The following is a 26,611-nucleotide window of genomic DNA, read 5'->3' as shown; positions in this document are numbered from 1 at the left end:
TATTCAGGTAGGTGGTCACTTATTTCAAAACACAATAATAGGAATTTTTCAAAAATCTCCTAGGTTGCATTGAGTGATTCCCCCAGTTTCGCAACAACAATAATGCAAAGCAAAGTTGGTGTGAGTTAAAGTTCTATAACTCCATCAGTAAAGAACACCCTTAAAAAAACACTAGGCTGTAAATTTTTAAACCATGGTCTATCAGCAATAGAAGGTATAATAACCACTGAAACGTGTAAGCTTTTGTATATTTACCAGAATAAAAGGACTGTGTAGTAACTAGGACAATGCTATGAAAGCATTGTGATAAAAATGACATATGAAAATGACAATAGGTTGAAATAGTACAAATAATAAAGGTTTATTTTTAAAGGATAGTTTTTGAATTAGGTGTAGGATTAGTCAGCAAACATGATGGGTACAAGCACTGATTTCCAAAGCAGCATGAATAGCTGAGCATAGTGGAGAAACATTGAATATTTCTATAAAATGGGACATTGACATTAAAACAATCCTGAACCCATAGCAACCAATAACAGAAAAATTTTCCCTGCTGATTTGTTGCTATTGATTGTTTGCTATAGGTGACTATGCCTGTATCAAACTTTGCACCTTTTATTACATCCTGCAGACAGTGACATTCTATAACAGAAGGCCTTTGTGTGGATCATTTGATTTATCTATCATTTTGCTCTCAACCACTTTCTTTTACAGTTCAATTTGTTATCTGATTGGCAGATAGGATAAAAATTGAACTGCTGTCTGGTTGCTGGCAATTGCTGAAAGGATCGATCATGTTGCAGACAGACAGAATGTACATGTGAATCGCCACTGTATTAATAATTTCATTATCTCGTGCTCTCTGCCTACAATCTTTCCTATCACCTACCTCTGACCCTGACTTTATACTTGACATTAACTATAACAACTCCTCAAGTTTTCCCATAGCCTATACAGAGACCATAAACTGACATTGCCATATATTGAGCACATCTCTACAGGAAAATGGATGTGTGTAGTAGAGCTTTAGAATAAAACTTTACTAATGCTGTGTGTGTGTTCCTAAGCTCATCATTCTTTGTGATTATGGACAAGGTAAATGACTGCAAACCAAATAGCAAGGTATGAGAGTGATTCTGTGTTGTTGTTAGTTCGGCAGCGCTACCGGTTGTACCCAAAAGGTGACCATTTGTTTCATTTAGTTGGGAAGGAAAGTGAGAACTTCATGTTTTTCCTCCAAAACTTTCTGTATCCAAGGCAGTACTTTGAAAATGTCCTGGTAAAAGTCCCGGGCATTCTTTTGAGTCTGTTTTATTCTTGTACCTTTGTCACAGTGATCCACAGTTCCCCAGCTTATGATGCCAACCTTGGGAAAGAGAAAGGATAGTGAGCTTTGTGTACATATGCAAAGTGCTTCAACTTACTGTATATCAGATCCAGGAGTATAAATACTACCAATCTTTCTCAAATAATGTACTCGCTCAGCTATTTGCTTATCTATTCTCTTTTTCCATATGTACACCACTAAAGCACTATCGAACAACAGCATCAGCAGCATTCCCCCCTTACTCAAATTACTGCAACTTCTCCTTCTTATGGGCATGCCTTGGGCAGCATAAGACTAACCACAATATGTGCATTAGCATCCAGCAGTATTGGCCCCTTCAATAACACAAAGTGCTCCCTAGCATTGTTAACCTCGCTTTGCAATACCATCTACTGTCGCCTTGTAACGTGCCATTAGCACGACCCTTTTCAAACTCATTCCTTAAACATATATTTTCCGAAAAAAGACATTGCTTTCAGAAGCAGTCTTGTGACTGATATGACACACAGCTGACTGGATCTCTTTTTCATTTTTTCCTGAGTTCATTGTTATTGTCTATATGTACACTTATTGTAATATTGTGTATGTAACTTCTAAACTGGTGTAATTTCTGAAATATATCCTACCTGATAAGTGTAAATCATGCCAGTTCCTGCACTTACCTGAACATATCTCCTTTTAACTTGGATGAGTAGTGGACCTCCTGAATCTCCTGTAGTTTAGAGAAACACCAAAGCCATTATTTAAAAAAAAAATTCAAGGAAGGAAAATGCAAAAACAGATAGATATGAAAGTCACATGATAAATACAAGTGTTTGTTCCAGACCTGTATTTTCAACATGCAACAAACATATGCAATGAAGACTTGCATGGCTGGATAGTCATACAGTATATGGATTTCTTATATTGCATCCAGTCTCAATGGGAGATCAGCCCAAGGTTTTCTGATCTGGAATTGCTTGGAGGAGTTTCAAGGTGGCCATACACAGGCAGATCCGCTTGTTTGGAGAGGTCGCCAAACAACCAGATCTTGTCTCAATATGCCCCTCTTGCGTGGGCGATATCGGGCTGATCCGATCATGGACCCTAGGGCTCAAAGATCAGATCATTTTGCCTGGAATGCAGGTAGTGCAAGGACCACATCAACAAACTGATATGTTACGCGATCCAACAGGATCTTTAAGCCTGAATGACATCTGTACAATTTTCGGCCACATTTCGGTTGGGGAAGACTGTCGGAGGGCCCCATATCCTGGTCAATAAGCTGCCGACTTGGTCTGTTTGCAACTTTTATCGGCCTGTGTATGGCCACCTTTATGCTTTGTACCCTTCACTAGAACTTAATCACATCATAGGGGGACAACATTAAGTACTGTAAGATGACACATTATTCCAGGAGGAATAAATTTAAGGCTGAAGGGGCAAATTTCTTCCTTAAAATTACAAAGGGCCAATCTTGCATATAGGTCATTCCATTACAATGAAAGATTTCATGTGTCAGTAAGAAATTTGTAAGATTATGGCAGCACAGCTATACTATAGAAAGATTAACACTGGCCATTTAGACAACTGTCTTGCCTGTAGTACTGATGTCCTGAGCTACATCTTTTATTAATTTAGTCAAATTAACAATAATCTAAATATAAATGTTTAATTTCATGTGTATGTAGGACTTCTAGGGATTTCTGGGTCAGAGGTCAGAGGGAAATGGCTGATTTGGAGGAAATTCTGACATAGATGGCTTAATTTGATTTGCAGATACAAATAGATGAACTGAGGGAATAAGGGCAGATTTGTAAAGTGAGAGAAATGACTTAACTCAGTGATGAGTTGGTATGGGAGAGATACCTGGACCAGGGTCATAGAGGCAGAAATGGCAACTAGACAAATAGCAGCAAGACATGGTTAATGACTGAACTGAGGGAATAATTTATGAAATGGGCAGAGATGGATGAACTGACAAAGATGGCCTGATAGGATCCAAGATGGGGAGCTCTTGTGAAGGTATGGAGCATTACCCATATACAGCTGCCAACAGGCTTATGCAACAAGCTCAGTAAATAAAATATAAAGTTTCTAGACATATTTTTGTAGGATTTAATTTTTTTTTAAATCACTTGGAGGTTGACCACATAACAAGCAGCTTGCTACTAATTCATTTTTTAAGATGTTTACTTTTTTTTATAAATGATAATACATACAAGTATAATGAGCAAAGGCAGCATGAAGAAGGTCAAATGGGAAGCTGCTGTAATTATTGCAATGAGTTATCACTTGGACCATCGTTTGTAAATGTGGTGCATATTAAATATCACAGTGGAGTTCCTGCAACGGTTTCAGGAGTTGGAACAAACAACAAGCCAGTATTTCTCACTCTGTCTCTTCTTTATATTGCCAATTCCACAGAAGGATGTGGTAGAATGAGCTAAGGCTAAATTACCTTTACATACTGGTGGATCCACCACTGGTACAATTCCCCCAGTACAGAGAAATTGGTCCGTAACAGCATCCTCAATATTTGTCACATTCTTCAGTTCTGGTGCCTTTTTAGCAGCTTCTAGGCAAGCACTTCTCTATAAAATCACAGAAAGGGTTAAACAAGGTTAGACCAATTGCTTAGAAGCAAGAGTAACAGCCATCTACTGTCCTGTGTGGAACTTGGCAATACACAAGTATCTGTGAATCCTAAAGATCTGCTAAGTTCTATCTGTTGAGTACTGATGAGAAGAGAGTGAGAAACATTGAAAATATTGAAAAACCTTTTCATTTAAATAGACTACAAATCTACACTATCCAGTTCCTGATGTGGTAGAGCAAGTCAGAATGTCTTTTTGGCAAACACTGGCTAGAATTTTGGATAATAAGTAGAAATATGCTAGAAACTGCACACAATATTTTTGATGTAGGTGCTTAATGGAGTGGTTCATATTTTATAATAATGACTTCTTAAATGTCTTAATAATGTGCACTTTTTACAATGTGTTGCATTTGTAATTTGGTACACTCAAATGACCCAACAGCTAAGCATGAGCAAAGTGCCATGGTATATGCTGCCTAGTGTAATCGAGTAAACACATATATACACTGGGGAGACTAAATAACAATTTGGTAAGTAAATGGCATAATATAGGAGGGAAATGGATGCACCCTCTAAAGACAAGTACGTGGTGTGCGGCAAGAATTAATTGGTGTATACTCTTATCTATATACACTGTATATATATTGTGCCTGGGGTACCAGTACCTGCTTTGTAAAATGTGCCTGGTGTGTCTTTCTTTTCATATGATGTTTAGATTTTGGTGTTTGCCAACCTGAACATTTTAGACTGGAAAAATAGACCCAGCTGCATTTCTGCACAGTTCTCATTGAATAAGTGGGAGGAGCAGGAGGTAGTTGGGGTAGGAAATTTTTACATAAGCAGATAATCTAATATTAGCTTTAAGTCAGACAGTGTATGTCCATCTTTAGCCTCCCCAAATACTAATATCACCCTCCGTCTATGGTTGTAGATGTCAATATCAGTAAGGAGGATAGTGGCTGGTGTGGGGGAAACCTTGTTGGAAATTTTGAGTCTCGGTGGGGGTTTCACAACATGAAAAATAAACACGTCTTAATGAGTTTCATGCTACCATTGTGACTGGATCATCAGCTAACATACTGTATACCTAAATAAATACAATGGTTTTGATTAGATGTTGGTTACTGTATTACCTGTAAAATTTTAAATATTGTGGTGTTCCCCAACGTACAGGTGATGAAATGTTTTTAAAATGTTAGCCTCTGATAGTATAGCTCACTAAAAATCATTTTGCTAAAAGAAAACACCAACACATCGACAAACCCAAGAATGCCTTACACAATAAAAGTAATACTCCCCTCATACCTTACTTCCTCTCTTTATTAACACATGCATCTCTTTCATTGGTTTGTTTGATTCCTCTGCTATGAAGACAGCTTTGACCTCCTCTTCAGACAATAAAGTTTTCTCTAGAAAGGAAAATATATTGAGGATGAACAGTAGTTTGCTGTGGTTCAAGCCTCCCTAAAGGTTCTCTTCACTTTCCCTTTACTTTTTGTACTGAAAACTGAAAAAAAATTAAATGCTTAAATATACCATATTAAACACTAGCACAAACAGTTCAAAAGGGACTATGAAAAAACAACTGTAACCATATGATATGAATTAGACAACAATTTTCCTAATCATTAAAACATTCTTCCCATTTTCTAAATATACAGAGGGTTTATTAATAGCACACCACCTTAACTAGTATCCATGCTGCCCCTTTCATTCCTGTTGCAGGGAATATGTTGAGTTTTGTTCCTAAGAAGAAAGTACTGCCATGTGCCATTGTTTTTGGAAACGAGTCTTGTCTGCTATACTGGCATGACTGACAACAGCTCATTGCCCAATCTAAAGTCAGATTTTGGCCATGAGATTACAGTAGCTCCAGGCTCCAGCACAGGGGTAAAAGAAGAATAAGAAGTGTTTCTAACTGGAAAAAAGAGAATCAATGCTTTCTGTGCAAATACACATTCATTTTCTGTGGTTTTAAAGTTATTTGTAAATCTAACGGATATTGAAAGCAATATGTCTCTGGCTGTTTATATTCTCTGCACTGCTGGTTCTGAAACAATGTAAAAGCAGACAACTAATAAACAGATCCAGAGAAGATCTGCTACCATGTTTAAAGAATCAGAATTTTACTCCTGGTGCCTAATCTGCAACATAAATTAAAGTTGTTTTGGTGATAGTTCTGCTTTGCTTTGGCTTAACTACTCATATTGCAAGCAAGGAGAGGAAGAGAAACTGTCATGCAGTGCTTGTAAAACCCAGTATCTATAGCACTTACTGCCGTTTACTCAGACTACCCTCCCACTTCATGAGGTCCTTCACCCAAAAAAATGTTTTTGCATAGCAACGCCAGCTTTTCAGTACACATTTATTAATAGATATAAATAGCTTGATAAAGGGCACGATGCATGCCCGAAACGTAGCCTGATGTTTTATATTTAATACACGTTTTCTGACCAAGTGAGTGCTGCCTTACCTGTGTGTTTTTTTATATATATATATATATATATATATTTTATATATATATATATATATATATATATATATATATAATATATATATATATATATATATATATATATATATATATATATATATATATATATATATATATATATATTCTTTAATGTAAGGCTTTCATTAGTTCAATGTTTGTACTACGCTAGTGCTGCCCACTGAATCATTATTCCAGAGTAGTGCCACCTCTCTTTTCTGTCTCATTTCTCCAGCCCCTATATCCCAAGCACTATCATAAAATCGTACTCACCGTGGCTGCTGCAGGGTGCCCCTGGTTGCTTCAGTGCCTGTGCTGTGCCCTGGGTACATGGAATACAGATTGGCCTGAGGGAAAAAGGGAACATGTAAATACATTCATGTGTTCCACACATGCTCCTCTCTCATTTATATTCCCCAAATGCATTTATATTTGAACCCAACTTTTCTTCACTAATTTGTGCACTGTACCACAATACTAATACATGAATAAACCTTTCCCTGTCCTATAACCCTTTCCTTTAAATTAGCAATCCTGTTTGGAATCCTGTCTTTTATTCAGTTCCTTTTGTTAAAGTGTATTTTTTCTTCATTTTCTATATGTTTCCTTCTTCAAAAGAATGAATTGGGCTAATGCTACACCTTGCACTTTCTGCTGTGCCTCCAATACTTTCAAGTGAACAGGGACTCCATATTGTGTGATAATGTTATTTTATTGAATATCACTGTGCATTCAATGTTTTGGAGACACAGGCAAAACATAAAGGGGTACATTTATTAACATTGGAGACAAACATCACCACCCATAGCAACCAATCAGATCTTTGCTTTTGCTTTCTAACTTGTTGGTGATTGTTAGAATCTAATTGCTGATCATCATCTTGATGTTTGTCTTCAAGGTGTCTGTCTCCCAAGTGTAAGGTCCTTTAAAGGAATTGTTCAGTGTAAAAATAAAAACTGGGTAAATAAATAGGCTGTGCAAAATAAAAACTTTTCTTATATAGTTAGAAAATGTAATGTATAAAGGCTGAGTGACTGGATGTCTAAAATAATAGCCAGAACACTACTTCCTGCTTTGCAGCTCTCTTGGTTTCCACTACCAGGCAATAACCAATTAGTGACTTGAGGGGGGGGACATAACTGTTTGCATTTGAATCTCAGCTGAATGATAATGATCAGTTGCAAACTCACTGAACATTTATGTCCCATGTGGCCCCCCTTCAAGCCGCTGACTAACTCAGAGTTAGAGAGCTGAAAAGCAGGAAGTTTGATTCTGGGTATTATGTTAGTCATCTGTTCACTCCAGCATTTATACATTACATTTTTGGCTAACTTACTATATTAGAAACATTTTTTATTTTGCACAGCCTATCTGTTTAGCCAGTTTTTATTTTTACACTGAACAGTTCCTTTAAGGCCACTTTGCATTTTACAAAAGGCTTACCATGACTTATGGTTTTCCTTTTTCTTTTCATACTCAGATTGGTTCTACCATAAGCCTGTCCTATTATTTCCTATCATGTTTGGCAATGTCCTACTGTCACCTGGCATTTTCGGAGAATTCAATCTTATCATTTCTCTGCAGTTCAAGCAGAGCAACATCATAATCAAATGCTCTCTTGATGCCTTTGTCTTTCTTGGATATCGGGTCATATTTCGGGTGCCTGTAGAAATCTTTTACAAGGTATTCCTTTCCATCTGTAGTAAAGGGGAGAGAGAGAGAGAGAGAGAGAGAGAGAGAGAGAGAGAGAGAGAGAGAGAGAGAGAGAGAGAGAGAGGGGAAAATGATATGAGGAAAAAAATAGGGATTATTAGCAGCAGAGTATTTTAAAAAGGCCAAACAACTATGTTTAACTTGGAGTCAAGTTGAAAGGTATTGTGTTTTACATGGTCTCAGGAAATTAGTACACAACAAGATAAATATTTTTTATGATGCCTGTGATGTGTGCTGTATGTGGTCGCTGCTTATAAATACTGTATGATAGATATGCCCTGTATGTAGAGATGTATCCCAGACATGAAAATAGAACCTCTTTATCTACTTAAAGAGTTAACTTTTTGTAGAGAGTGATATTCTGACACAATAAATGGTGTGTAAGTAGGCTTATGTACTTCAAGCTCTGGATGTACACAAACTCTTTCCTAGGGCAGCTCTCCATGACAGCAAGCAACCTCACTCTTTTCTTTGAAAACACTCACCTATCTTAACATGTATTTTTTGAGTTTTATCATCCAGATCGAAGCAGTGAGCAGCTGTCAAGATGAAATATTGAGACAGGATGGTTCCTTTACAGTATTGTATGCCATTATGCTGACAAAAAAACAACAGATAATGGAAGTTAGCATATACTTATAGCTACCTGCTAAATACCGAGATGATACATGGTATAATGTCATCATTCAGCCAGATGCACCAGCATTCATTTCTGCCTAGCAAAACTTCGCTAAGGATCTTGCCCTTGCATGGGGCATGGGAAATTTAAAGTTGTATGGATGTTTTTATGTTAAATGTTGGTGCATATACTTACAAATTACGCTTTTTAAAACACATGTCCAGGTAACCTCAATAAAGACAATAGAGTTATTCTAATGCCCTACACATGTGCCCACTGTAAAATTAATGTTCCATATGTTTGCAAATGTATGGGGAAAACTGGTTACCCAAAAAAAGTTCAAGTTAGGTCTTTTGCAGGCAATCAGGCTGAAACAAAGAAAAGACACCAGCGCTTGTTGGACTTTGATGCATTTTTGGCTCACAGAATATAATGTAAGTGAAAGATCTAGCTACTTTAATGCACTTCGCCTGCTCTGAGGTGGTGAAGGCAACTCTGGCGAAAGAGCTAATGTTCAGTAAAATCCGAACTTCAGTGCATTTGCAGAGTAACGACTGTTTGCCAGAGTGAAAAGTCGTCTGACGATAGAGTTCGAATGACCCCTAGTGCCAGTCTCTTTTTGCTAGCGAATTGCCGTCTGTGCCCATTAGTAAATCGGCTATGTCTTTGAGGGCTTTTTCGACCATCTCCAGAGAACGAGAAAAGCGCAGCTGCAGTTTCTAACATTCTCAGCCAAAAGTTTGACATATTTTGGCAATTACTTACAGTAATAGTTATTTTAACAATCCAGGGAAACATCACAGTTGCCTTTTTCTTCGGATCTAGCTCAACTGAATGATATTTTGACAGACCACAGGTATCAAATACATCATCTTCAACTGAAAGCAGGACAGAAATTTACATAGGAATAAGGTAGAAACAGTGCAAAAGAATATTTACTTAATGTTAATGTCCATGCAGCAGAACAGTGTTCATTGTGCTTAGTCAGCTCCAGGCTTAAACCACCTTAGAAATGGCCAACTTAGTCTGGGGCTTATGTATAAGTCACAGGGCAATGCCCCATTTATTCTTTAACTATAATAATTCAGGCCATAAATGGTTCTTGACTATTTTCAACTTCAGCCCTAAGATTGCAACAATGTGTCTACAAATATTCAAATATTTTCTGTGCCTTCTCTGTCTTTCCAAATAAATCATACTCTGTATAAAATCAAACCACATATATATTTTTTTGCATCACTTCCCACCACCCACTATAAATTTGAGCATGAGCAATAGATTAAAGTGGAGTTGTTGCATTGTTCTTCCTTTTTACCCCGGCTGGTGCATTTTTACCTAAAAGGAAGAGCAGCACCAATTCACTGGGGGTTGCCTAACATATTTTTATCCCCCAGTGGATTCACCATTCCTTTTTCTTTTAAAAGGAAACCCTTATAATTGATTCCTCAAGAAATATGTGGTTAGTCTTAGTTATTCTAAAACAAATGGACTTGCTGAGAAAGTCCAGTTGTTTAGAATTACTTATAATAGATCTGCCTTCCTCTGTTTCTACAAACCAATACACCTTTCACAGCAATGCCTTTTCTATTTTCCATTTTTGCTTGCTTTTTTGTCTTTTTATTTTCATATGACCCAGCTAACATGAACGCCTTCAATGCAGTTTTTGTTTTAGCAATCTCAATGCTAACTTTATTATTAAACTGTAAAGATTTGTTTGTTTCAACTGTCTCTGTTTTTGAGGAGAACATATAGAGATATATATTTGATAAGTAGCATTTTAAAGACATTGTATTGAACTCTGTATTAACTCTGCCCTTATCCTGTTAAAAATCTCAGTTAAAAACTGTGGCCCTTAATTTGGGCCCCATACATGAGCCAATAAAAGCCGCAAACTCATTCCTTCCAGGACGAATTGGCAACTTATTGGCTAGTACATAAAAAAATCATGTATTGTCTCTTACTTATCATCAGTTCGAAGAATTCTTTCATTTTTTCCACGTTCTGCAGGTGGAAGGTGTGAACTTCTTTTTCTTTCTTGGATGCAAGGTCATTGATCTCAGGTTGATCAATGTCTGAACCCAGCCCAAAGACATACACATCTAAAATGAGGAAGAAAGAGTGTGTTATTTACATTTTCTTATACTCAGATTTATTGGGAAAAAGAAAATGAGTTCCATATGGAAATAAGATACTTTTTAAATATTATCAGTTAAAAATTCTGTACCGGTTCAAGTTACTCTTCACCAGGGACCGCAACCTTTTTTACCCGTGAGCAACGTTTAGATGTAATGTGAGTTTGGGAGCAATACAGACATGAAAATGTGCCTGGGTGTTGTAAAATAAGGGCTGTGATTGACCATTTGGAGGCCCCTATGGGGACTTGCAGCCTATTTGGCAGTACACATGATTTTTATGCAACCAAAACTTGCCTCAAGCCTGGAATTCAAAAATAAGCATCTGCTTTGAGGCCACTGGGAACAACATCCAAAGGGTTGGGGAGCAACATGATCACTGCTTCACACTACCCCCCCCCTCCTCCTCACACATCAAACGGACCATATTTAAAACAACATTATACATATAAATATATAACATATAAGTAAAATCTTTTCACAGTAAATACATTTTATAGCATGGGGCACCTGGATAATCTCTTATTAAAATAATACAATTTGACAAAGCACAATATTGTTAGACCTGATTTTTTTCTAGTAATGAGATGTTAAAGTACATGACAAGTTTTTTTTATGGAAATCCTCTTTACACAGGTTGCAGATCCCTTAGTTAATAAAATGTAAATTTAAAGCTCTTATGTTGAGGAAAAAAAATGATTTATGGCTCAAGAACATGTAATGCAGGCAGAAAATCATTCTTGTAGATATTGGGAAGAAAGTCTGATTTCTGGCTCACATAGCAGGCTCTACATACCCAAATATTCTTCTCGTGGGTTATCCTTTCTTATGCCAACGTCTAAGAACCGTTTGATCAATTTCATTTCTTCTCGAGGGTCACCTCCCATATTAAACTTTCCTAGAGGCACAAAGAGTTAACAATATAAATAAGTGAATGTGTGTATCAGATACTGATCTTTGAAGCATTCATTTCATTTTGTATTGGTGGCATATATATATTGGACAAATGTGAAAAGTACTTGTTTCAGACTGAAACTAAAACTTTGGCTCTGGATGCCTGTACAGGACAATGGCACACGCTTTGTTTAAATAATGAAATAATGAAAGGAGGCGTTAGGTTGAGAATGGCTCTTATTATAAGGCTGTTGAAGATGCAGATGCTGCTCTATATAATTTAGTATAACTGATCACTAGCGCTTGCACTGCTGACACTAAAAAAGAGGATGGGACTGAGTATATTACATATATATATATATATACAGTTTCTCTACAGAGGGTTAATTACCCAATATACAGTATATTCACATGTCAAATAATATTAGAATGTGGATATCATACTATGAAATACAAGGGGACTTCTGGATGGCTACATGCCCTAGTAGAGCATTCTGGCCCCAAGCCTCCAGCTGTCCTTGGTTGTATGAGAGAGCTACTTTATGGAAGAAGTTTATTGGTCTTGTTCTGTATAAGAAAATTCTATGGTAGGCTCTACATAAGGACATCTAATGAAATGAATGTGTATTAGTTACTAGGATTCTAAATAGAATAATTACCATCTGTCATGAGTAGAATAACATTGTGGATCTTCATAAAATCTTCTTTTTTGCCTTCTCGCTCGTACGCCAGCTCCTGCTCTATAAGATGCTCATAAATGGCATGCAGAGCCGCACGTGTGTTGGTTCCCTGCTTATCTTCATGACCTGCAGTAGAAAAAAGAAAGGACAAAAAAAAAGTGCTGGTAAATTATTTGAAGTGAGGGACATTGCAAATAAAACTTAAGCAAAAATATGTGGCATTATCTAAATAAAGATGGGGCAGAATGTAAAGTATGGCAAATAAAGGTTTACCATGGAGAGCAGTGTTGGGACAAATGGAAGTAACAAATCAGATTTTATGGGTTTATCTTTGTTAACATTTGAAGTCTACCTCAGTTGTTTTCTGTATATTCATCTTAAAAACATCATCAGAGATCAAAGGCTCAGCAACATATAAGGGCAATGTCACAAGGGGCTAATTCAAGTGCTTGTCCTGCATTTTTCATTATGTACAATTGCATGCATTACATTTTGAACATTATGCTTTGTTCGTAAATGAACCTAAGTGTATGTTATTATGAAAATGGCTTATTTACATGAAGGAGGGTTTTACACATGAGCTGTTTTATTCAATATATTTTTATATATAAGCTTTAACTGTTTAGATCTAAACCTAAAGTTTATAAGTTCGTTTAATTTGTTTCCAGCTGCTTCTGTGACAATGGCTCTGCTTAGTGTCTGGCTTAATGTCACTACCATTTCATCAACTCCTACAGCCTTTTTATTGGATATCAGGACTCATTTGTGCCTTTTTCCTGAGGTTCAGTCCTACAAAGTATTCTGTTGTATCCCTATGGTAATTTTGTATGATATTATTGGTACATGTATGGCCAGCTTAAAGAAGTTAACACCTAATGACAGTACATACATGACTGCACATAAGACTGCTAGTTGATAAATAACTAAATCCTGCAACTAATTCATTGAGGAAAAGCAAAGCAAATTAGAAATTTCAGCTTGTTGCTTGATAAATACTGTATCAGCATGGAACGTATACATACAGTAAGTGATACAATGCTTCAGTCACACTGTGCACCAACTTACGATCATACTGAAATTCTTCCAAATGTTCCATCACAGCATCTGCATTGTTACTATCTGGATCTCGGAGAGAAACCACTGAGATTGCTTTAGAAGCATATGAGATGATGCAGTACCGAGGCTTTATGTCATAATTGGACATCTGCAGAGTAAAAAGAAGACGAGTTAAAGCGGTTGTTCGCCTTTAAAGTGATCCTGTCATTGGAAAACATGTTTTTTTTCAAAACACATCAGTTAATAGTACTACTCCAGCAGAATTCTGCACTGAAATCCATTTCTCAAAAGAGCAGACAGATTTTTTTATACTCAATTTTGAAATCTGACATGGGGCTGGAAATTTTATCAATTTCCCAGCTGCCTCCAGTCATGTGACTTGTGCCTGCACTTTAGGAGAGAAATGCTTTCTGGCAGGCTGCTGTTTTTCCTTCTCAATGTAACTGAATGTGTCTCAGTGGGACATGGGTTTTTACTATTGAGTACTGTTCTTAGATCTACCAGGCAGCTGTTATCTTGTGTTAGGGAGCTATTATCTGGTTACCTTCCCATTGTTCTTTTGTTTGGCTGCTGGGGGGAAAAAGGGAGGGGGGTGATATCACTCTAACTTGCAGTACAGCAGTAAAGAGTGATTGAAGTTTATCAGAGCACAAGTCACATGACTTGGGGCAGCTGGGAAATTGACAATTTGTCTAGCCCCATGTCAGATTTCAAAATTGAATATAAAAAAATCAGTTTGCTCTTTTGAGAAATGGATTTCAGTGCAGAATCCTGCTGGAGCAGCACTATTAACTGATTCATGTTTTTTCCCATGATAGTATCCCCTTAAATTAACTTTCAGTATGATGTAGAGAGTGATATTCTGAGACAATATGGAACTGGTTTTTATTTTTAATTATTTGTATGTTTTGCATTACCTCTCTTTTTTGTCAGCAGTTTTCCAGTTTGCAATTTTAACAATTTGGTTGCTAGGGTCCAAACTATCCTAGCAACCATGCATTGATTTGAATAATATACTGCAATATGAATAGGAGAGGGCCTGAATAGAAATATAGCAATAACTATAAATGCAATAACTATAAATATGTAGCCTTACAGAGCATTTATTTATTAGATGGGGCCAGTGACCCCCCCCCCCATCTGAAAGCTGGAAAGAGTCAAAGAAAAAGACAAATGATGAAAAAACTATTTAAAAAAAATAATTAATGAAGACCAATTTAAAAGTTGCTTAGAACTGGCCCTTTAAACACACATTGGGGTCTGAACACTATAATAAAATTCTGGTTTGAAACGGACTGCGATTATACTGGAAATCTGGGAAATAATATTAAATTGTGGGTTTAAAACAAGGGGCATTGCACCTGCCTCATAGATGAGCCCCTAAATCTCCATACAACAAAGGCAACAAATTTATTTTGAGAATGTGCAGCTCTTGAGATTATTTTTCAAGGTTAAATATAAAAGTTTGATATATTCAGTACATTCACATCTCCTTGATTTGGGCAGTCTTATGTGACAAACACTTTCACATACATTCATTTAGCTTTGAATTACAGAGGAAGGAATTCAGGCAGCAACATAACCCTGGTGTAATTGCATGTAACTTATCTTTCCATTGGGTTTCCCATAACTCCCTTCTAGAGCTTCTTTAAGGTAGTGTAGGCTCAAAGCAAATACATTATTGGCCTAAATCTGCTAATAAAGGAGACATTCATATATACTGTATGTACAGAATTCATGAGTCTCTGCAAAATGCTTGTCAAATGCTTGAAAAATCTGTGTGACACTTTGGGTGACTGCCGTGATGCCAACTTGCCCTAACAACACAGAACAATGAAAGTCTCCCGAGAGGGGTTTGCATCCAATGGAGTCTTGAGAACAGTCACTGCAGTTTCCAACCACTGCATTGGCCTAGTTAATTCAGGACAGTACTCTGAAAACGGAGAGACATTATACTTTCTTTTAATTAGAGCAAGAGGAGAGGACTTAGGGCATGATAATAATGCACTTGAAAGCTCCATATAAATAGTTTAGGTCTCTTCCTATACAACACTGTGTGCATATAGGCCTGTGATGTAAACGTAAATGTGTAATAACACATTTATATGTGATAAAAGGCACTAAGTTTGCCCAGGAGCAGTAACCCATAGCAACCAATAAGATGTTTGCTTTTAAACAGATGACCAGTAAATGCTACCTGCTGATTGGTTGCTGTGGGTTACTGCTCCCAGGAAGTGCAAATGCTACCTGCAATTTTGTGCCCTTCTGTACTTGTAACACAGGTAATGGTAAATGTGCTCTAATATCTCTTACTCTGATTCAGCTATGCAGAACTTTATGTGGATTTTCTAGAAAGAAGTTGCAGTGGCACAAATTATCTCAATAATATTTAATTCAAGATCTATATTGAATAAAGTACAAGAATATTATAAAGGAAAGGCCAACGGGGAACATTATTTATTGTAATACATAAGTGTCATATGACAGAAATTACACCACTAAACCCAGATTATAATTGTTGACACCGTTTAGGATATCATTTACAGGATATCAATGTCTCTTGTGTATTCTATATATTAGCATTATTTATACTTACGCAGGGACTAATACACTCGACTCAGTGAAAGTTAAAGTATATTTTACATTTAAGAGATAATAGAGAATATTTGAATAGCATAATAACTCATGTTATGTGAGCAATAAATGCATATGGACATGTTCATACTTTGTTGATGCTGGGCCTTTTACACACTGTACCACCACCTGCAGTATTTCTTATACAATTGATGCAAACACCAATCGCTGCAGATAATGTTGTAGAAGGTTTATATATAATTGTATTTATAAATGCTGATTGAGGCTGGTGAGGCACAATCATCAAGTGGCAAATCTAATGGCTGGGGAATGGGCTAGTGTTTGTAGCTCACCACATTAAAACTGAATATGTACAATACACGACATACCTTCTCAATGAATAGTATACTGGCGCTTTTGGCCTCATCAAATCTATTTTGCCCTACACTTTTAGAAGTATCCAGGACAATGAAGATGTTCATTAAGCCATCCTTTAATATCCGCACACTTCTATCACTTCTATCTGTGGGAGAAAAATGAAAAATATTAAAATTAGGGATGCGCTGAATCCACTATTTGGGATTCGACTGAATATAGAACGGAATCTGAATTAGAATTTGCATATGCAAATTAGGGGTGGGAAAGGAAAAAGTGGGAATTTTTTTTTTACTTCCTTGTTTTGTGACAAATAGTCACGGGATGTTCCTTCCCGCCCCTAATTTACATATACATATAAATTAGATTTGGTTCAGGCAAATCCCGAACCAAATCCTGGGTTTGGTGCATGCCTAATTAAAAAATTGGCAGTGGAAGAAATAAGGAAAAACAAAATAAATATTAAATGTACGTTTGTAAAAGTCTTACAGAAGCACAATCAAAGTTTGAGGGCAGCACTGGACAAACTGTGGATAATGAAGACAGAGGGATGTAATTTTAGATTTATTAATGTAGTTTGAATAGCTGTTGAGCTGTACCAGCTCAAAGTCATACAGTTGGCCACCTGGTCCCCTAGTGTTCAGGTAGAATACTCTATGTAATTTATTCCTACACTTTGCATTTGCTCTTCTGTTTGTAAACAAGCCCTATGGACCTCAATGCTCATATTTTATATACTTGCCAGCTGGAAACTAGATTGCCCTTGCAAGACAATTCTAGATAAAAGGTAGCCATGTAAAGCATAGACGTGTAGATTATTAGCCTATTTTGGATGAACAATCATCCATTCCAATCTGCAACTAACCATTCGGATTAATATAAAGTAGTAAAGAGAATAATTGGGCCAATAATTGACAGACAGCAATCATGGGAAAGTAAAGTCCGACAAATAGTAGTGACAATCTCCCATTGATATCGTCAGATAGGCAATACATGCAGAGATCTTATCGTTAGCTGATATAAATATTGTAACCTGTCCGATTGACTGAACGACCAATTGCCATGGTACAAAAAATGTCGGGACACTATACACACTGTCCAAAAATCGTGCAACTCTTCGTTTCTTACTATGGTATCTATGGCCAGTTTAAGCCTCATTGTTCCAGGTGGTTTCTGCAGGCTGTTTTTGGAATTCAATGCCATACTGGCTAGCTCTGCAATTCCCTTGAGATGAGAGGGATATGGCCAAGAGCATCAAAAACGATCTGTAAATTCTGAAGGAAGGCTTTGGCATCGTTGATAAGGGGAGAATTCTTATCCCAGAAAGGAGATGCCCATTCCAGCACTTTGCCCTGCTGTGGAAGGTGGAGAGGCAACTGTGACAGGGGAACTTTCAGACACCAAAGGAGCAGTATGTATCTGAGAAAGTAGAGCCTCTGGGACTCGCCTTATACAAGCCTGTTGGGCTTCATAGGCTTCCATACGAGTCACCATGTTGCGTAAAGTATTTCCAGATGAGAGGGTGCTCCCTCAGTAGGATCCATGGCCTGAATATACAGTCATGGCCCAATTGCCCTTAATGGGTTGAAGTATGGACCATGGAGAAAGCAGAATTACGAAAGTTTAATTTGCGGTACCTAAGGTGTAGAGAGAGCTCAAAGTTGTATTCAGGCAAAAGGTGGATGCAGGCAGCAAATAATGTAGTCAGGAACCAGTAAGTAATTTAGACACAGCCAAGAACTTTAGAGAGAACCTTGGGTTGAAAAAAGACCAAAGTCCATCAAGTTCAACTCCTCCAAATTAATCCCAGCGCACATACCTACACACACCAAATTAAACTATATATATACCAATATCTATATTAATTGTAGATTTTAGTATCACTATAGCATTGGATATTATGCTTGTCCTTTAGTTACACCACTACCCCTACAATACATTGAACTATTATGACCTTTACTTCAGCTTTTTGAACCATTTAATAGCAACTTACCTTCCAGATTTGTGGTGTCCACATTTTCTAACATGGAGGAAGAGAAAGTTTTGGCCACCTCCTTTGGAGTATCATAAGTATACCACTCTGCAGATCAGAAATAATTCAGTGAGATGGAGTTTGATTCAATGGACTCACATTGATTGCAAAACACTATCTTATACATTTTCACATAAGCAGATTCGGTTTCTTTGTTTTTTATGCTGATGCACCAAACATAAATTATATGACACAGACTTTAAAACTCAGGGATATTGATTTCATTGTGTAATCCAACCCACACCTCAAAATTCAGTACAGGAAATTCTGTGTGCATCCCTGTTCAGTTGCTTTTTTTTTTTTTTTAAAGGTTAATTTTTATTGAATTTTAACAACATAAAATCAGAAAGAAGAAAAGCAAGTAAGAAGAAAAGAAGGGAAAAGTGGGGAGAAGAGGTATGGCTGAAAAAGCAACTATCAATGGTTGGTCAAGGTGGCTGGCGAGTCGAGCCAAGGGTTCCAAATATTCTCAAACTTCTTTGGGCATCCTCGTGCCAAGTACGTAAGCTTGTACAGTTCCAGTTGCGAATTAACCAGTCCAATCCATCTACTCAGAGATGGTGGCGATGGGCCCATCCAGTGCAGGGCAATGACTTTCTTTGCGTAAAAGAAGAGCAACCGCATCAGGCATCTAGTGTTTACTCTGGGTATCACGGAGTCAAGGAGACCCAGAAGACATGTAGCAGGGTTAAGTATCTGGGGAAGGTCCAGTTCGGTAGCCATGAAGCTCAAAATTGCCTTCCAATATCGGAGTATAACTGGGCAATCCCACATTAGATGTATGAAATTAGCTACAGGAGCACCACATCTCGGACAGCTGGGTGAAGCTACTTTTCCCATAGTAAATAGTTTCTGAGGGGTGAGGTACGTTTGATGAACTATCTTAAACTGAATAAGCCTGTCTCTTACACTTACTAAAGGGATATATAGGTTGTCTATAATTTCTTCCCAATCATCCGGGTCGACATGAACCCCACTACTCTCCCACTTATACTTCACTCTGGGTCGGGGATCATATCTATTAGAGATTAAGTGCCTATATGCATTGGATAGAAGCTTGACCTTAGCGGGTTGAGATATCAATTTTTCCATCCCTGCGTATTGCAGGAGGAGAGGAGGGGTTGGGAATTGCGTGGAGCAAAGATGACTGATCTGGTTATAACGGAATTCGGACAAATCAGGCAGAGAGAGGACCTGGCGAAATTCAGGCAGGGTGCGAAGAGTTCCATCAGCGTATACTTGTGATAGCCGCTTTAGGCCAAATTTAGACCATGTTCCCACCTCTGTGAATGTGGCGAAGTGTGGATAATTACTGTTACCTCACAAAGGTGAATCTGGAGAAAGACTGGTATCTGCTTTAGTGAGTTGCACAATTGCATCCCAGGCTCTCTTAGTGGCATCCATTACAGGTAACAAAGGGCCAAGATCCTTTCGAGTCCTATATAAAGCATTGTGCAGGCTTTCCACAGAAGTGAGATAGAGTGCCTCTATTATGGATGCCGGGTTATCAGCGTCAAACACCTTCCAACCGGCTGCATGTGAGGCCTGGGAGGCAAGATAGTATAGCTCATAATTGGGAGAGGACAGACCCAACTGATCATGAGGAGCATTAAGAATGGCTCTGGACTGTTCAGTTGCTTTTAGTTGTTTAGTTGTTGCTAGTTTAGTTTAGCAATCTACCTGTCTAGTTATAGGGGTATCATTTGTCCTTTTTGTAAAAATCTCAAAATCTTTGCAATATATTTTTGTTAACAACAACATTACTTTTGCAGTCACAATATGAATTCTGTTATGACCAAAATCACTATAGTCCAAAAATAAAATTTTTCCACACAAAATTCTTTCTTTGAAGCAAATATGCTGTCATTATAAGTGATTTTTACAAAAAAAAAAAAAAAGAACTGGCCAGTGCCAATCAAATCCTGAATTGAATCCTGGTTTTGGTGCATCCCTAGACAAAATGCACAGTGTGTCATTGCCCTTAACTAGTGATGGGCGAATTTATTCGCCAGGCGCGAATTCGCGGCGAATTTGCGCGATTCGCCGCCAGCGAATAAATTCGCGAAACTCCCGCGAAAATTCGCGGCAAAAATTCGCCGGCGTCAAAAAAAAATTTTTCGAAAAAATGGACGCCGGCGCCAAAAACGGGCGCCGGCGCCAAAAACGGGCGCCGGCGTCAAAAAAACGGGCGCCGGCGTCAAAAACGAGACGCCGGCGCCGTTTCGCGAATTTTTCGCCGTTTCGCGAATTTCGCGCGAAATTCGCGAATTTTTCGGCGAAGCGAAACGGCGCAAATTCGCCCATCACTACCCTTAACTATGGGTTGCCACCTTTTCTGGAAACAAAAAACGGCCTTCCTATTGGGATCAACCATTATTTTTACCGGCCAGGCTGGTAAAATACCGGCCAGGTGGCAACCCTACCATTAACCCAATATATTCTACAGAGCTAATCTTGCTGTGCAGTCTGTGATACTTAGCTCTATTTCAACTTGAATGGCTGCCCCAAGGCTACACAGCAACTTATTTACTATATATAAAACTATAGCAGCATTTCTAAAGCAAACACACACAGGGTATAGTACATTATAATTAAATACATATCAAACAATATAATTTTTTATTGTTACTGTTGCTTTAGCCACAGATAACGTAGGTAAAACAGTAAAGTAGCATATGTTATATGCACAGTAGGAGAAAATGACTGTTTATTTACTTTATATATGTCATTTGTTCACAAAACAGCATCTGGACTTGACTTACGCCTGCATGAAGGTTCAGTTCCTGACCAAGACTTGTCCTCTAAACACTCTCTTTCCTTGGATCCAAACATAACCAGACCTTGCTGGCAGTTATAGGACACTTTGTTCTCCATCTTGTAAGAAGATCCTGATTTACTGGCCCCGATAGGAATCCCTGGATTAGGACAATAACCATCTGGGTGGAAACAAACAAAAAAAGGGGTGTCCAAGATGTTATTGAAGTTAGTGGTTGTAGTGCAAAAGAAGGAAATACAGGAGCTAAGGAAATGTAATCAGACAGTAGAGAATATGCCTTTTTCTATAACAGGCTTTAGGAATATACAGGGAGTATACTCAGTAAGGCCTGAAAGCTCTGATGTAATATCAGCAAACTGGAATTGTCTCACTATAACTATTTTATATGGGGAAATTGTGTTATTTCCCTCCATGATGTTTCCTGCAAGACTTCAGTCACCCTTTCCTGTCAACTGAAATGATGTTATACACAGGAGTGGAAAATCTATTTCAATATTAATTCCCAGTCAAGCCTGGAGAAAATCAGGCACAGAAAATAATGACTAATTCATTAGATTAGATTAGATTAAGTTCATGACAATTTAGCTGTATGTATGGGCATTTCATGTATTTTAAGTTGATTATTATACTATAAACAGCAAAATCATTTTTTGTTCATCAATGTTTAGAATGTTCTACTTGCCTTTAAAGGGGTGGTTCACTTTTAAGTAAACTTTTAGTATGTAATATAATGGCCAATTCTAAGCAAGTTTTCCATTGGTTTTCATTATTTATTTTTGTATAGTTTTGTAATTAATTGCCTTCTTCTGACTCTTTCCAGCATTTCAATGGGCGTCGCTGACCCCATCTAAAAAGCAAATGCTCTGTAAGGCTACAAATTTATTGTTGTTGCAACTTTTCTTTTCTTATCTTTATATTCAGGCCCTCTCCTATTCATATTACATGTTCTTATTCAAATCAATGCAAGGTTGCTAGAGAAATTTGAACCCTATCTACTATATAGTTTATACTGCACCTTGAAGAGCTGCTGAATAAAAAGCTAAATACATCAAAAACCTTAAACAATAAAAAATGAAAACCAATTGCAAATTGTCTCAGAATATCCCTCTCTACGTCATAATAACAGTTAACTCAAAGGCGAACAACCCCTTTAAGCACTAAAGCAGCTTTCACATTGACCTGTATTTTTTCCTGGGGTGGTCTTGTTGGTTGACAATAAAGTTCTGAACTAAGGGGCTAAATTGCAACCATTGCATTGACCCATAGCAACCAATCAGTTTGCTTTCATTTTCTAACTTGCAGTAAACCAAAAATTACTGATGACTGGTCACTATGGGTTACTAAACTGGTGGAGTTAATTTCCTGCGTTAATAAATAAACCCCTTATGTTATGATTATTTCACTTGTGTAATGACGATGAAGATAAAATAGCTGTATAAATGCAATTTTGGATACATCCCTGAGGTCACAAAGGTGGCAGATTTTTTGTGACCCTCAATAACCTCTGTCAAAGGGACAGAGATTTGGTTTACCTCAACCGAATCAACCCGTAACGCATACAACTTGCTGCCTTTATTAAATGAATGGAGTGTCTTGTCACTAGTGAAGAAAACTGACCCATTTTGCTTTGTGGACCCACAGAAAAATTAGCAAAATAAGGAAATTTTGTCACATGCATTGGTCATGGGCTTTTTTCATGAATTTTTTCTTAAACCAAATGCATTGTAGTCAATGGGCATTTTTGTTCATGTTTCTTTTAAAGCAGGTCATTCATGTAGAGAAAAAGAGTCCATTCCTTTGACCTCAGCCCTGTTTGGTGATCTGTGCACTTAGTGAAGTTGGGCCAGGTTCCAAAGGTTGGATAATACATTGGGACCTCTCTAACAAGGACCTTAACAGCATAGCCCTCATAGATCTATAATTCTTACTGTTGTCATCACAAATAGTCGTCTCTCCAGTCCATTTGGCATTTTCCTGGCAAGTGCGGTTCTGTGGCCCCTTCATTGTAAACCCTGAATAACATTCGAAGTACAATGTGTCTCCCACTTTGTAAAAAGGTTGCCTTGGTTCATAATCCCCATCTTCGAATGTAACTGGTCTGGGACAACGAACATCTGTAGGGGCAGATAAGCGGTGTTAAAATTCTCCAGAAATCAAAGTCAAGTACAAGTCTGCAAAACAGAAGTCACTCAGCAGTACCTATGTGTATTGCTGGCCAGTATTCTCAAATTAAGTGATGGCCCAAAATTCACAAAATTTAATTTTCTCAGTTTTATTTATATGGGTCAAAAATGCTTGCTTCTCACAGAAAAGAGAAGACACAATAACACGTGAAATATTTTCCCATCAAACACCTGTTTTACATGTGGATGCACAAGAATAGTACTATGTAAGTAATAAACCTTGGTTGTTCAACAAACATGCACATGCATAAGCACCCAAAACCACTCCTGCTCACTCCCTTTCACTTGAATGTGAAATGCCTGAAGGCATCGTTATTGGGGCTTTCAGCCCAAAGATGCTCTGGTGAACTGGCAAAGATCCTTTAGTTAGTGTTTCCAGCATGAATAGTGCCAGAAAATGAGCAGAAGGATAGTGCACATTTTTATCAGCATTAAAATACCTAATCCAAATAAGTCGGTCAATTTTGGAACAGGTTATTTTACCATGAAGTGGAAATCTTTTGAAAGAGACACTGCACGGATAAAAAAAATATGTTTTTTTTTCCAAAAAGCATCTGTTAATAGAGCTCTAGCAAAGTTCTGCACCAAATTATGTTTTTCAATAGCAAACAGATTATGTTATATTTAATTTTAAACCTGACTGGGAATGGGCATGTTGTCAGTTTCCAGGTGCCCTCAGACTTGTGGTTATAGTTGCCACCTTTTCTGAAAAAAAATACCGGCCTTCCTATATATTTATCTTTTTTCCCTATTGATATCATTGGGATCAACGATCATTTTTACCGGCCAGGCTGGTAAAATACCGGCCAGGTGGCAACCCTACTTGTGGTCTGATACACTTCAGTCACTCTTTACTGCTGCACTGCAAATTGGAGAAATATCACCCCTCCCCCCCCCAACAACCCATCAGCAGAACAATGGGTATGTAACCAGATAACAGCTACTTGGTACATATGAGAATAGCACTCAATAGTAAAAATCTAAATCCCACTGCGACTCCTTTAGTTACATTGAGTGGGAGAAACAATAGCCTGAAAAGCAAATTATCTTAGATGGCTGCCTACACATCAATATTACAGCTAAAAATATATATACTTATAAAATAAAATTTTATATGGTAGAGTGAATTATTTGCAGTGTAAATAATGTAATTTAGAAATAAAAACGACACCATAAAAATTATGACAGTATTCTTTAAATTGTAGAGGAATACACTTTAGTGTGAAATGTTTTCTTTATTAATTGCAACAGTTGCTGTTTATATTACTTTAAATTAGTAATGTATGGTTGTGTTATTTTTTAACAGGTAATGAACTGCTACATGAACCTGAACTGCATTTGTGGTACTGAAGCATACATCAGCACACAGTAAGGGTCAGAGAGTACCAGCATTTAACTGAGTGGCTTGCTATAGTTAACAATTGTTTTTCCCCATTTCTTTAATGGCATGATGTGCTAGAAATGACATTGACAGTGTTCTGCCTGGCAGTGGGTGCCACCAACAGTGGGTCCCTACACCTATGGATATGTCATGTCCTTATGCAGTCCTCCCTGCATGCTATAAGTGTGCAACATAACAACAGAGTCTTACCTCTGAAAAAAATGTAGTCAAAAAATACTAAGCTTTATCTTAATAGACATGGACAAAAAAATTGTACCTAGGACTTGGCTGATGTATTCCATGATTTGTATATATCTTTTAAAGCAATCAAAATTAGAAATTTGCTCCAGGTTTAATAGCCCACATATGGCAACTCCTAATCGAACATTCGACTGCCCTTTAGAATCATTTTAGATTAATTGAAATATATAATTGTTGTTCATTATTCGACTAAAATATTTTCCCTTAAATGACCACACACACAAGAAAATGGGTTTTTAAAAGTTGTGCCCTATAAAAGAAGGTATGGCAAATTTGTTGTGGCTTGGCTTGTTTTTAAGCATGACCCCCCTTGCCCTGGTGTTCCAAGTGAAATATCTTCTATTACCAATGAAACGAGAGTCTTGATTATTACAAAACAAGGCAGCATAAGACAAATCAGCAGTACAGCCCAGATGAAACCATTAAAAGAAAATATTACCTTTACAGATTGTCTTTGCCTTCTGATCCGTCCAGAACCCATTGTACTGGCACTCACGAGTGTATTTCGGGTATGGGTATTTCCCTTTTGGGCACTGGTACTCTACTTTACTGCCGACATTTCCTCCATCGCTCACAGTGTAGCTGCCTCCAATAATGGCCACTTTGGTGAGGTCACACTGTACAGCAAGTGACACTGGAACAAAAGTACATCATTAAGAGCATAAATGAAACATCATTGGTTGATGATGGATAAGAATAATGGTACATTTTGTAAAGCTTAAAAAGCTAGATTGTAAAACAAAGGAGAATTAAAAAACAAGAAAAGTACTTACCTGAAACATGGGTTAGAAGGAGCAAAAGCAGCATCCTGAAGTTCACCTCTTCAACCCTCCGTTTTCTCCCCAATCTTTTATTCTAATTGTCTCTTGTCGTAACTGATTAACTCCAGATTCTGCTACAAGAACCAATTTATTGACTTTATATAAAGAGCAGATAAGTATGATAAGGATATATGTTGTGTTCCTCTCTCAAGCACACACACATACTGGTGGGAGTGATTCTGATTTAGAAACTGATACAGTTCAATGTAGGGAGGGGTGATGGAGGAATGAACTCTGGGAGGAGAAGATAAGGTGAATTCCCGTTAAAGCTAAAGTAAACACTCCGGTTTCACAATGGGTGTTAGGGTAGGGGGTAATTGCACAATACCTCAGACAAATACACAGCAGGGTGAAATTCCAGGAAAGCAAGCAGGGCAGAGCTGGGGGAGGACACACACACATAAAGGGGATAAACACTTTACAACCTTATTATTTATCATTTACTACCCCAGTAGAGCTTGCACTTTAGGGTCCCTGTGACACAATGGGCAGTACTACCTGGGACATACACTTTGCAGAGTGTGCCCTATTAGAAGCCCGGAGCCCCAGGCATAAACTATCCTCTGTAATAAAATACATATATTGTATATCTATGAGTCTAACAGCAAGCTCACTGAATGGCAAACATACTGGGAACAATGGATCAACCTTCTGTTTAAAGGGGTTGTTCAACATTAAATTAAGCGTTAGTAAGATGTAGAGAGTGATATTCTGAGAT

At 37.6% G+C, this 26,611-nt stretch overlaps 1 protein-coding gene across 1 annotated transcript; it reads right to left on the bottom strand.

Annotated features, from left to right (window-relative positions):
* Positions 1-338: 338 nt before the first annotated feature.
* Positions 339-26,033, bottom strand: cfb.L (complement factor B L homeolog). The gene is given in 18 exon segments (NM_001087765.1): positions 339-1,366; positions 1,990-2,039; positions 3,768-3,900; positions 5,211-5,314; positions 6,670-6,743; positions 7,940-8,093; positions 8,595-8,706; positions 9,494-9,606; positions 10,690-10,827; positions 11,657-11,758; positions 12,414-12,560; positions 13,500-13,638; positions 16,454-16,587; positions 18,433-18,519; positions 21,234-21,407; positions 23,176-23,361; positions 25,512-25,706; positions 25,846-26,033. Coding segments are annotated over 18 exon segments (2,244 nt in total). The 5' UTR covers positions 25,880-26,033; the 3' UTR covers positions 339-1,198.
* Between the last annotated feature and the right edge of the window lie 578 nt (positions 26,034-26,611).

This window comes from Xenopus laevis, chromosome 8L (assembly GCF_017654675.1).
Source record: "Xenopus laevis strain J_2021 chromosome 8L, Xenopus_laevis_v10.1, whole genome shotgun sequence".
In the NCBI taxonomy this organism is placed as follows: Eukaryota; Metazoa; Chordata; class Amphibia; order Anura; family Pipidae; genus Xenopus; species Xenopus laevis.
The sequence above is the reverse complement of the archived record's forward strand: the minus strand, read 5'-3'. Positions and strand labels throughout refer to the sequence as shown.